This window comes from Falco naumanni, chromosome 7 (assembly GCF_017639655.2).
Source record: "Falco naumanni isolate bFalNau1 chromosome 7, bFalNau1.pat, whole genome shotgun sequence".
Taxonomy (NCBI): Eukaryota; Metazoa; Chordata; class Aves; order Falconiformes; family Falconidae; genus Falco; species Falco naumanni.
In genome coordinates, this window is record NC_054060.1 from 45,814,959 (window position 1) to 45,828,658 (window position 13,700).

Below are 13,700 nucleotides of genomic sequence, written 5' to 3' on the forward strand. Positions count from 1 at the left end.
CCCCACGAAAGCCCAGCCCCGGTGGGACAGGTGGGGACGCAGGGCCGCCGCGGGGGCGGCCGGCCGGGACGCGCACTCACCTGCCCAGGGGCCCAGCGCCGGCCCCACGGCGGCGGCGCCGCTGCCCAGCACCCAGACGCGGAGGCCGGCCAGCAGGCGGTAGGAGGCCAGCACCGCCGCGTAGAGGGCGCCCAGCGCGCCCACCCAGTAGAGGAGGCCGGCGGCCGGGAGCGCGGCGGGAGCCACCATGCTGCGGAGGCGGCCGCGGCCGAACTGAGCCCTCCCGGCCACCGCCGACCCGCAGCCGTCACGGCGCCCGCCCCCGCTCCGCCGCCATTGGCTGAGGGGCCGCTCAGCCACCGCGTAACCCGGCAACACCGCCAGCCCCGCCCGCCCCTGGGCCGCGCGGCCCCGCCACGCTCCCGCCGCGCCGGAAAGGAGGGGGACCGGGAGCGAGCAGCCACACGCCCCCGTACTACTTGCGGCCGGCGCCCCACGTGGTCGGCACGGCTCTCTTACAGCCATTGGCTGGCGAGGATGGCCGTCACCCGGAGGCCGTGCTCCGATTGGCCTTTCCGCCTTGGGCTCTCTCAGGATTGGTGAAAGACGGGGCCTCTCTTCCCGCCCCCACTGACGTCATATGAGCCCATTCATAAAATGCTCAGGCTCCGCCTCGCACCTGAGTCTGTCCCTCGCTCTCCCCTCCCCCACAGCGGTCTCCCACGCAGCGGCCCCGCACTGATCCACGGGCAGAGCGGTGTGCCCAGAGACTGGCAGCCGGGCGCCGGGGAAGGCAGCGCTCGGCTCCCCCGGCAGGGCCCGGGGACCCCATCCCCGGAACCGAGCCCCCGCCTCGCCGTGCCCGGGCCGGCCCCTCGCCGCTGCCCCCCGCTGCTGCCCCTCGGACGCGACCCCGCTGTCGCCACCTTGCTCTGGAAAGCCAGCCTTTCAGACGGTGTGTTTGGCAGTGCTGGTCAGGAGCAGCAAGGCACCTTCCCCAGGTGGGTTTGCAGAGACCCACGCCTGCCTAAGCCGCTAGCGGCAGGCAGCACGGAGGGCAGGTTTACACACGGAGGGCAGGTTTACACGTCGCCTCTCCTCTCTCCCCTGCCTCAGGAAATGGGCCAAACCAAGAGTCCAACCACTGCTGCTGAAGACCTCCAGGCTCTACCAAAGCACTGCTCTGCTTCAAGGCTTCATCCTCTCCCCATGCTGCTCTGACACCCAGGAAAGCCTGCACCAGCCCCTGATCTTCCTCGTCCCACCAGCCTCGTTACACCGCTCTTCCCCTCGCTCACTGCCTGGCTCTGCTCTCTGGCTGCTGCCACAGTCACTCAGCCCGTGACACTCACATTTATGGGTCTCCTCATGTAGCTTTGCCACCGGCTGGTTTTCAGGCACCTCCAGCTTTCCATGCCCTCCGTGCCTCTGCTGAAGTGCTGCTCTGGGCTCCAGCCATCCGCCAGCTCCCCGCTCCCGCTCAATTGTACTACTTCCCACATGCCACGTCGATGCTGGATGCAGTCTCCAGCAGGTCACCTGCCAAACCCCAGCACACTTTATGTCCACCTTCCTTTTACAGACCCCACTCCTGCCAACTGCTTACTGCAAACTGAATGCCTTCAGGTGTCAACAAGTCACCTCTCCTTGTCCCAGTACATGTTCCCTAAACCTTTGCCTGCTTGTTGTTCACAGGGTGTCAGCTCCTCAAGGCAGGGATTGTATTTTTCAGAGCTTGGAAAGATCTTCTGTTAGGTGCTACCCTAAAACAACCCGTAAGTAGTACCCCAAGCGCTGCACCATGAGGTCCCAATCAGACTGTGGTACCATGTGGATGCAGTTATAAAGACTACTGCAACCCCAAAGCTCTTAGTTGCTACAAGGCACTTTTGTACGACATCAGCTACCTGAGGCAACGAACTACCTGATGAATGTGTTCTGAGATACTCGAGATAGTATAAATCAAAGATCATCAAGTGCAAAGGGAAACAAGACCAAAGAAATTAAATGAGAACATGCTTTGATAGGTTTATCTGTTTTATTAATTTAATAAAAATAATTGTTTGTTACACTTTTTTTTTTTTTCAAAGATACTTTTCACTCAAAGATACATAATAGAAATCAAAGGCTTCTGTTCACCATCTGCTTGTGGAAAACAGATTCATAGTGGGATTCAAACTTTATTGGATTCAACAATACACTGTCTGCAGTGACACAGATTAAAGGCATGAAACTATCGTAGAGTTTACAATGAAAAACTTGTAAAGTCACTGTCTTATTGGATGGCCTAAAGGTTTACTGTTATTTTCAGAAATCAATCCATTGTACATCGGCTGTATCAGACCTAATGGGAGGGAGCACCATCAATGGATTTCATTCTGTTCCACAACAGAATGCATTCATCTTCACCGTGATTTAGTTCACCTTTTTTTTTTCTTTTTTGTCAGTCACTCAACTGTGAAAGGTGACATCACAGAGGATCAAGCTCTCACCAAGTTTTCTTCCCATTTTTTCCCAAGAGAACCCACCTATTGCTTACTGGCCACTATATTTAGAATAGCGCGATTTACTAAAGCTAACTCCTGCAGTCTTCACACAAGGAAAATTCTCATAGGCCTCACCGAGTGTGTATCCTAAATAACACCTGCCAAATACAGGACTTTGATTACAAGGAAGTACAAAATTGCTGGGATAATTTAATTTTCCTTTTGCTCCATACCAGCCTTTCCTTAATTTGTAAACCTACTTTAATCTGCATGGAGAATCTTGGCACTTTTGCATGAACACTTCTGTGTTGGAAAGAAACAACATTGTTACAGTAAGAGAAAAGAATACAGGTCATCAGAGAATCACTCCTCATTGAGATCATAGTGCAACTGTAAATTGTTAGAAAGAGCATGCATTTGCTGTGGCCACATCACTGTTTTCTTCTGTTGGCTGTCAAAGCAGTTCCAAAACTGCAGGATAACAACGCACCACCAAGTCTCACTTTCCTTGCCTTCCAGAAGACCAGGCAACAAAGTGACAGGATACTGCAAAAGCATCTGAAAAGAGAAAAGGAACTGGTTTGGCTCTAGTAAGAGATCTGATCCAACCCAAAGACAAAACAAGAGCTGAAGTGAGGGATGGAAGGTAACAGTGTGATCACCAGGGTCACCAAGCGTCAAGAACAGAAGTGGACAGGGCAGCTGGACAGCGTATGTAGAGGCTGGAGGGAAGGAGATGGATGTTGGGCAACCTGCTGAAGAGGGCAGGCAGCTTCCTACTGGATGTCCATGTCAGCCACACAGCAGTTGCCATGGGGATGCTGCCAGTTACAAATGGGTCAGCTATAGGGAAGGAAGTATGTGGGTGCTACAAAAGACTCACTGGCCTTTGTCAAAGCCTACCTATCTCTTCTTACAACGTCTACTGCCCACTGTACTGCAGCTGTGCTGTTCCTGAGACCTCTTGTCTGAATAACCTTCTTGTTGCGGGTCAGGACAGAACCTGCTCTGCTGTTCTCTTGGGGAACCAATAAATCCCTTGACAGAGAAGCACAGATACAGCAAGGCAATCCTCAAGTTTTTTGTGTTAAAAAATACTACTGGTTATTCAACAGTGTTGCTATTTTTTATGCTACTCTGTTCAGAGAGAAAGGCAATCCTCTGAGAGGCTTACAGTTTGCATTTAGAAGAAGATGAGTCAGAGGCAGGGAAAAGGACTCACTGGAAGGGAAAGAATTATACAAAGGTCAAGTGAGGGGTTTTGGATCTCTTGCTTCCAGTCATCACACATTCCTGAGCAACAGGCATATCCCCCTTTTCAGGGTTAATCCCAGTCTTCCCACAAGCTTTGCAGGTCTGTTCCCATTTCCCATAAGCTGCTGCAAAGCCCAAAGGAGCCGAGCTGATGGAACAGACAGGCATTTTGAATGTACGCACACATCAACATGCACACACACATATATGGGGATACCTTGCCAAGGCCCAGGAGATCCACATTCCCACAGCATCTTTTATCAGTTCAGGCATATCAGTAGCCAGTTCCAGATGACTGCAGATGCAATCTGGTTCAGGGTGGTGATGCAAGACTAAGTCAACCCACAACTCAGCAACATTTCTCCATCACATGGAAGGTGGCCAAACTGTATGGCAGATGACAAGAGAGACAAAAGAGAAAGTATTTAGGAAACCTAAGGGAGTAAATACATGCATGAATAAAAAAGCAACAGTAAATAAAAATGAACAAAAAATAAGGATGTAGAGGTACAGAGAGGAAGACATCAAAATGAGACTTAAAAAAAGAAAAAATATAGCAGAGAAGGCAAATAAAATACAATAACTAGGGGATAAAAGATCATTCAGTAAGAAGGGTCATACAATTCTTATTATTAGGCTTTTTTGTGACTTTGCTGCCACAAGTACCTCACAAGCAATCACATCTCAGTGAGACTACATTCCCATGTCACACATACATCCTCCCTCTTGCCCTGCTCTCCTGGCATCCAGGGAAGACACCTCTTACTACAAGCCCATGGATGAGAACCAAAGTCAGTCGCTTACTGTACACCCAGTGAGGGCTGTGGCTGGGGGGTCTCAGCACCCGACTCCACCCCTCGCCCCAGCCTGGCTAGCCCAGCTGGCAGTGCTCTCCACTGCAGCAACCCCAACAGAGGGATGGGGGACTAACAATTATCTGTGATGTGTCACGTTTTTCCTGCCCCTGAGGTGTAGTCATTTGTTTCACTAAATGGCATTCTTGTCCCCAGCACTAATTTTATCCCTTTACAGATATGTTTTTTGTTCTAGCAAGTCAAGTGCAGCTCTCCCTCCTGTACAGTCATTCTGCTCTCATGCCTGTCTTACCATTACTCACACTTATTGCAGTGAGGCCAGATTCAATAAAGGACCTGGCTGTTGTGGTGCTGAGCACTGCAGAGTGTCTGCCTAAATCATAGAATCACAGAACGGTCGGGGTTGAAAGGGACTTCTGGAGACTATCTAGGCCAAGCCCCTGCTAAAGCAGGTTCTCCTAGAGCAGGTTGCACAGTTTTGAACACCTCCATTGAAGGAGACTCCAGAGCCTTTCTGAGAAGCCTGTCCCAGTGCTCTGGCACCCTCAGGATAAGGAAGTTCTTCCTCATATTCAAATGGAACTTCTTGTGTGGCAGTTTGTGCCCATTGCCCCTTGTCCTGTCACTGGGCACCACTGGACAGAGCCTGGCCCCGTCCTCTTGGCACCTGCCCTTAAGGTATTTGTAGACATTGATGAGATCCCCTCTGTCTTCTCCTCTCCAGGCTACATAGGCCCGGCTCTCTCAGCTTTTCCTCATAAGGGAGATATTCCAGTCCCCTCATCACCTTTGTAGCCCTTGCTGGAGCCTCTCCAGTGGTTCCCTGTCTCTCTGGAACTGGGGAGCCCAGCACTGGAGACAGCACTCCAGATGCGGCCCCACCAGGGCAGAGCAGAGGGGGAGAATCAACCCCCTTGGCCTGCTGGCCATGTTCCTCTTAACGGCCCCCAGGATCCCATGGACCTTCTTGGCCCCAAGGGCTCACTGCTGGCTCGTGGGCAACTTGCTGCCCACCAGCACGCCCAGGTCCTTCTCTGCAGACCTGCCTTCCAGCTGGTCAGGCCCAGCCTGTGCTGTGTGTGGGGTTGTTCCTCCCTTGGTGCAGGACCCTACACTTGGCCCTGTTGAACTCCATCAGGTTCCTCTCTGCCCAGCTCACCACCCTGCCCAGGTCTCGCTGAATGGCAGCGCAGCCGCTCCTCCCAGTTCTGTATCATCAGCAAACTTGCTGAGGGCACACTCTGTCCCCTCATCCAGGTTATTAAATTGAACAGCCTCAAATTAAGACACCCTGCCTTGGTGCACACTGAAGACAAAAAGTGGGATACCTAAGAATGGGATCTTCACTGTCCATCCTGTTAAGTGAAGAACTCTACAGGAACCAGTCCAGCATGCCTGTAAATCTCTCAAGACACCTCAAACAGCAGTGGGTCCTAACACTGGGATGAGGCAAGACACCTCGTGTGGAATTCTCAATCGTGAGCCTTTTCTTAGGTACCTACTCCGTCCCCTTGCAAGGGTCATGGTATCCGTCCATTCTCACTCACTATTTGGCACTCACCCAGGAACCCAGTTTTCCCTCCTCTGTCTGAAAGGACTTGCACTAGTGAAGTGTCTTAACAGCATGGCACAGACGTGGGCTGGGTGAGGTGCTCTCGGCTGAAGCTGTTGCACAGCATGCAGAATAACTGGTTTTCCATCAGCTGCAATGATGGGAGGGAAAGCCAGCAGGACTGGAGGGGCTGGGCAGGCATTCTCAGCCCCATCTCATGCATAAACCCTAAGCATATGTCAAAGCTGTGTATTTGGGCAACTCTAGATGCAAGTATTTATGTAACCTTCCTCACTCCTGATGTGCTCACCAGTAAGCAGGGGCTTGGGGATCTACGTTTTAGACAGCAGCAGCTAGCTGGCTCTTGCTCTCAGCCCCTACAGTACTGCTGTGGGCCTAACACAAGGCACCTCAGCTCTTGTGAAGAAGGAGCACCCAACTCACCCAGACACTGAACAAACACGTAAAGGCTGATTGCCCTTGCTCTGCAAAGCTTCCAGGGGTAAGCGAGCCAGACAGCAGCAGGCTGAAAGGGATGAAACTGATACCGTTAAGTTCCATAATAATAAGCAAGCAAGCACAAATGTTGATTTGCGTGTCTCTCATCCTGCAACTGTAACCTTTTCACTATAGTTTCTACGAGAAGGACAAGAACCTGCAACCCAAGTCAGCTCTGAAACACAAGTCTTAGCTTGAAACTGAGTCATCCAGGCATTTTAGGTTACCACACTGTAACAGCTATTCACTCCTTGTTTCTTAAATAAACCTTGGGCGTCAGCAGCCTGTCCTTCTGCTTCAGGGATTAAAGTCCCAAATTTCTCAACAACAAACCACTCCAGGCAAATGTAGCAATAGAAGCTAAACAGAACCTAAAGCAAGACAGTAGCTGGCATATTAACTGCTTGAGTCTACAGATTGTAAGTTTAACATGCCACACAGATGCACACTGCTTTTTACGAGAAGGTCCATTCAATTCCCCTTAAGAACAGGAAGCAATACCAATGGCACTACAAACTTCTAGAACTTTATACGGGGATTTTTCACTTTTACTTACTATGGATTAACAGGTGAGTCTCTTCTAAAATCTCAAAATCCCTCTTTTTGTTGCCATTCCCTGTTTAGAGTTCTCAGAAGGTACTACAATGGGGAGCTCCAGATCCTCTCATCATGCAAACCAAGGAAAGGCTTGAGTAAGACATGCATGTAAAGTTTGGCTGTTTGTTATTTTTTTAATCACCAGCAGCACTGGAAATCAAGTACTTCTCCAAAGAAATTCTAATACTTATGCATGGTGCAAATCCAAGTGCAGCATGTGTTTAGTGGAGAAGCATAATATAGGCCACAGCAACAGAAGATTAACCTTCCCAATCCTACAGCCCACTGCAAAGTATTGATTTTGAGCTGAAAATATCATCTGTAGAAACGAAATACTGTGTTCTCATTGTTTAATCCTTGATGTCTCTGCTACCTAGTTTCGTAACTGTAGATAAGCAATACAGATACTTGCCCACATAAAATGAACAAAGTTCAGGACCACGTGTCCCTCATGCCACTGCCAACGCTCAGCATCACCTTGCACAATGCATTCATGTTCAGACCCAGATGATGGACTACATTAGATAATGAAGCTTTGTCTCCTCATCTATAACCTATTGTTCATCCACTGCACTGTATTATATACACTCAACCCTCTTTCACTGCATCCTTTTGTGGAGCATATCGAATGTGAGACTGTCTATAGCCCCCTCTTCCACCCCGCTCCCATGCATCTATTGTCCCTGGGAGAGTCCACCTAGCACAAGCTCATTCAGATCCATGGGACAGGAATCATGCAGCATTCCCTCTCCTCCACGTTACTACTTCACCTCTTCCATATCCCACTGGACTAGCTTTGCCATCACATCCTTTCAAAAAATTCTGTCTTCCTTGAGTGTCTCCTTAAAGATCCACTTGCCAGACAGTTCTGGTGCCCCTGTCATAACCTGGTACTTCTGGAAGACTTTGTCTTGGCCACTCCCAGTATTTCACAAACACCAACCATGCTTTGAAGAATGCCCAGTGTATCACTCCTAGTTTGCAAGGGAGGAAATGTGAGGGCAGACAGTTCCAGCTAGGACTATTCCAGAGACAGAAGTTGAGAGCAAAAAATCTGGTTCCCGTCTTTAACACCCAATTATGCTCTATGTTTTTTAATTCAAATTCACTGTAATTCTTTAAAATGTCCAGCTTCCAGGCTTTCTAAAGAGTTCTATACCATTAAGGTTTTAACCATTAAAGCTGGCATTTTAAAAACACCCTGGGAGAGTCAGTCATTCCCAGGATTGTATATTGCTCCTCATTCCAACAAGGATTTGGATCCTTACGTTGTACCCATCATTGCAGATGGTTACCCTAACCAACAGCTTCACCGATGTGGCACTACATTCTCTCCTGCCCAAGCAGTAACTGTTTGCCTGACATGCACACTCATCCCATACCTGTCTTCTCCAAGTACCTCAGAGGTCCTGAGGGCAATGGAGCATGAGCTCTTAGGAGACAGATCTGCTGAGGTAGCCCTGGGATTTGAACTTCAGGTTTCCGTGCCTCACACACTTGAACTGGCAGACCAGTGACACACGCTGTGTCTTGCTTCATGAGGCTCAACTGCAACCGACCTGCTTTAGGAGACCTGGCAGGACAGACTTCCACTAACTTTGCAGGGGGCAGAGAAGAATGCTGTGCTGGTACAGCCCAGCGCAGGTGTATTGCTCACCAGCACTAAGGTCACTGAGACCTTGGCAGGCAGACAAATCTAGGAGCAGGAACAGAAGCCCTCTGACAGATGGCACCGGAGCAGGTGATCTGGGAGGACTCAGCTTTATCTTTAGAAGCCGAGAAGGTGCCTAGGTGTTCTGGATGGTAATAGGAAAAGAAGGTCAATATTATGTTGGGGAATTGACGGCAGTAGAATATTGCCTTGCTCAAGCGGTGAGGTCTGGCTTCTCTACCTCAATGCTTCTTTGTGCTTGATGGTGGGAGAGCAAAACTCATTTCGCCTCAGTAATTTAAACCAAGCTGTCATCTACCCAAATACTGCAACAAGAATACTAGCACTCATTTGGACTCTCTTCCCACAAAAACACTTGAGGCAGAAATGACCACTGCCGCTCTGAAACAAGTACAAACAATAGTTTATTTTACTATTTATTCTATCTTGATGAAATTTTGAGAAAAGTTTCTGTATATGAAGGCACTGCAGAAAACAAAACTAGCTCCAAAAGAAAGCATTTCCTTCTATCTCAGGATTTTCACAAGTTGAAGACCTGGGGAATGCCAAAATTGCTCTTTCTCCACCTTGCTATTTCTACTCCTATAAATGATGCTGTAACAGCATCATCCAACAGCTTTTGTATCAACTGTCCAAGCATTTTAGAGGCACTGGCCTTTTTTTTTTTTTTTTTTTTTCCTCCTTTCTAAGGGAGGAGCCTTTGAGGAGCTTATCATTACCTCTCCTTTGACTGTTATTTCTTTCTGGGAATAAGACGAAGTAAATGATGTAAGACCAAAGATGCCATAAAGTCCACAACCATAAGGCCATCATCTATTCAGGGAGTGTAAATCATTATCCCTCTGAAGACATCAATGAAAATGTGAAGATTTATAGCAGCAATGATCTGGCTCCAAAGCATTCCTACAAATAGTAATTAAAAACAAACAACAACAACTAAAAATAAAACCAAACAACAACAACTAAAAATAAAAATCCCAAAAACGCTACTGCAGGCTGCAGTAAACCATCCCTTTCTCAGTCTACTGCTACGAAACCAAGCCCTGGCATACACAGCGTGTAAATTCCCAGTGCTTTTTATATATTGATCCTCTGCTATTTTTACTCATCAGCCAGCATATGCAGCAAAGCAGTGTATGTGTATATATACATATGTGAGTATACACACGTACACATTCCTCCCAGACTTGTTTACATCAAGCCAGCAAAAGAATGGATTTGTCCTACTCTTAATAACAGCACTAACACCTTATTTTTGTTTAATATTAAAATATTAGCTGTTTTTACTTTTTGTTATTGAATCATGCAAATGTAATTATCAACCTTATCACATGAATGCTTCTCACTTCCATAAATTTGCTCCTCCAATAAGAAGTATTTCAAGAGGCATAATACAGCACAAGAAAACAAAAAACTGGTGATGCTAGTGGCAGTGCCTCTTTTTGCAGCAGAAAGCCTTGTAGGATGACACAGGCAAATCAGGTCAGAAAATTTCCCTTTGCTGTAGTCCTAACACTGTGTTCCCACCATTTCAGTGGGAAAGTCCATGACTTTCTTCCAATTCAAAAAGGTGAAGAAAAGAACAAAAGAAAGCATCTGCTATGAATAGGAATAATTTTCTTTAAAGAATCAGACATATGATGGCAAAGAAAAATATTTTTCAGAATTTCAGGTTAAATAATGACCAGGCATGTTTCAGTCCATAATCATAAAATCACTTTACAGTCACACTTCTGCCCTGTAAGCTCTGAGATTCTGTCTGTAGCTCAAATCCCACCATCTATTATAGAAAAAAGTGTGCAAGAAACCATTTAGAGATAATATATATTTCTTTTTTTGTCAAGTCTTTCACACTGCCTCCTACCAAACGAGCCTTCTATTTTCACATGACTTGTTCACTTCTAGGGGGATGAAGGAAGTTTAATCCTTATAATCTGTTCACTCCTCTGCTTCAACAGCTAATGAAAGTGCCACCGGTAGCACTTAATGTATACATTGATGATTAGATTGATTCCCATCCCTTAATTTTCTACTGACCACTGAAGTTAACCTCCTTAAAACAAATTCTTTCTCTTTGCAACAATGGTGGACTGAAAAATAAAATTAAAATGGGTGGCTGAGCAATGATTAACTCCCTGCTTTTGTGGAGATTTCCTAAACAGCAGAAACGCCAAGTAAAAACCTAAAATGTCTACCTAGAGCACGGTAGACTTGCTGAAAAGCAATATTCTTTAATTTTAAGGTTATTTTGTTAATTCTCCACTGCTGCACTAAGTGCTGTAAGTCAAAACCTGTACAGTCTAAAAGGCAGAAAAAAGATACAAGGTCTCGGGTAACATCTCAAGGGAGCTGATTATACATACATCTTAGAATGCAGTATTATCTTGCCCTAGATGACTTTAAGTTTTTTATTTAAATACTTTCCTAAAAATTGTTCCATGAAGACTTCTACCGATTACCCATCCACAGTCAAGAAGTCTTGCAGCACCGCGTGTGCACACCTTCAACCATGCTGTCCAAACCATACGGTTTGTCTACTCCCAATGTTAAAGTCAGTGAGGTAAAGAACATTGCTTCTCTTCTGCCAGCACAATTCAGAGTGTGCAGGTGATAAGCAGTTGATAGGAAATACAACCAAACTACTCTGCTTCTAGTAAGGGGCGTGAAGAAAAGATCTTGATTAATAGAAAAGGAAATTAAGATGACAAAAGCCAGCAGCACTTTCAAAATGGGCCCACTGCAAACGTACCTATCCATCGCAGAATCCATTTTATTGGTATAGAAGAATGCAGAACTAAGGGAGGGGATATCCAGGATTCCCAAGTCAAATTTCCCACTGATCTTCTTTTCAGGATTTATCAAACTTCATTTTAAAAGAAACTTAAACTACTTTGTCATTTGAAACCACACCATAATATCGGTGGTCTATTAAGTTAGAACTCTTCTGGTAATTTCCAGCAAACTGTTCATTATCCCCTTTATATGCTTTTTTTTTTTTTTTTTTGCTTGTTTACTCTAACCTTGAGCTTACATAACTATTTTCCTCCCTTATACAAAAAATGTGTAATTGTCACTTTTGTGTCTTTCAGTTAAGTCTCTCTATTCCTCTTAACATCCATGTGGTTCTTTTCTGCATCTGTTCCATCCATCTGTTTGAACACATTTATCTGAATGTGGGCAATAGTTCGGCTCCAGATAAGGTCTCACTAATGCCATATACTTTGACATTAGTATTTTCTAAACATATAGGAAATCCCTCCCCTAATACTTTCTAGGATACCACCTTTCTTTTATTATTTTCTCAGCCACATCACACAGCAGTATACTATTGTTCTGCTGCTGACTACACCACCGTCAATTCACCACTAGCGATGAGCTCTTCTAGAATAAATTTTAATTAGCTTCTACTTGCATCACTAAATCTCATCTACTTCTCTTAATCTCAGTTTTGATTCATCTTGTTAGTACATGGATATTCCAACCTCCTTTCTATCAATAGAGTCCATCAGTTTTGCATCGTAAGATTTTATCACCACAGTTCTACTTTTTCACTAGTGTCACTAAGGAAAAGATTAAAAAATTTCCAATACAGTCTGAAAAATCCAGTTTGCAGCCTCCTTTCCATCAGTACATTCTCTTTCACCCAATTATCTGTCCGTGCATTTTCAAGTCATCTTACAACAAAATTAATCCAAATTTTCTCCATTTTACATCATCTCCTCACATGGTACAATATTAGATACTTTCCTGACGATGATGCATATTAGATTGAGCGCATTTCCTCTGTCTAGCAAATCCTAGCATAAGAAGTTTGCCTGGTGCAGTCTGTTTTTGCTGGAACTCTACCGTATTTTGTCCCACCTTTCCTTTTTCTCTTATTTTGCCCTTCAAAAACTGTTCTACAGCTACTACGTGTAGCTGTTCTACAGTATACCGTGGCTATCAGATCATCCATATTACAAAACCTGTCTTTCCATTGGGTACCCTCAATTATTTGGCCCCCTTCAGATGTAGCTTTCACTGCTTATACAGTATTTAAAGTTACATCGTACATTTTTGGAAAAGGGACATACTGTATTTATTGTGCTAATGTACTTCCATTGCCACCGAAATAAGAAAACAGAATCCAGTAAAATTAATTTCCCATTGAAGCACTAGAAAAACAATGGTACTTTTCAGATGGTAACAGAATGAGCCATACACAAAGTTTAAAACACACTGCAATACATTATTCACATTTCCCTTCTCTTGAACTTTTTTATTTTATTTTGTTCTGGACTTCCTCATTCTGTATCTCAAGTTATCTTCAACAGGTTAAATCTGCAAGTTCAAACTACTAGGTTATAAAGCGGGCACTTAAGAGACTTAGCCTCTTTTTTTGTCTGGCTAGCCAACATTTTCTTTTATAAGCAAGCCAACATTTTTTCCTCCACTAGATCAACACTTTCCCTAACAAAAAAATACAATTTATTTTTTTGCTTTCTTCCGAGAATTACACCCACCTGTATATACTGTAAGGACTACATTTCAGGTGATGATCCCTGGCACAATGTGATGTACTTTCTGACACAAAAATGTTTGTAGAGCTCCTCAAATACATCCTCTCAGAACTTAACTGTAACACGTGCAATAGAAAACAAACCTATTACAGCACATTTCTCTTTTTTTGTTTGATCTCAACAGCTGGGTTTTGGGGTGGTTTTTTTTTTTTTTTTGCACATCTTCATTTATTCATTAACAAATTGTGTTTTCTTTTGCATTTCAAAAGGGTTACTATTAGCAAGAAAAAAACACCTAACAAGAATCTCCCATTTCATTCCTATGAG

The 13,700-nt window shown here is 45.4% G+C and overlaps 1 protein-coding gene and 1 long non-coding RNA gene across 2 annotated transcripts in view; both read right to left on the reverse strand.

The window, feature by feature from the left end:
* Positions 1-376, reverse strand: part of HSD17B12 (hydroxysteroid 17-beta dehydrogenase 12) — an 88,912-nt gene extending 88,536 nt beyond the window's left edge. Inside the window, exon 1 of the mRNA XM_040602120.1 lies at positions 81-376. Within this exon, the coding sequence (XP_040458054.1) occupies positions 81-249 (169 nt within the window). The 5' untranslated portion in view covers positions 250-376. The remainder of the gene's footprint in view (positions 1-80) is intronic.
* Positions 377-2,101: 1,725 nt separating this feature from the next.
* Positions 2,102-9,447, reverse strand: LOC121091812. The gene is made up of 3 exons (XR_005829046.1): positions 6,552-9,447; positions 3,958-4,126; positions 2,102-3,044 (listed from the first exon to the last, which is right to left on the reverse strand). It is a non-coding gene; the product is annotated as an uncharacterized LOC121091812 (long non-coding RNA).
* Positions 9,448-13,700: the final 4,253 nt, after the last annotated feature.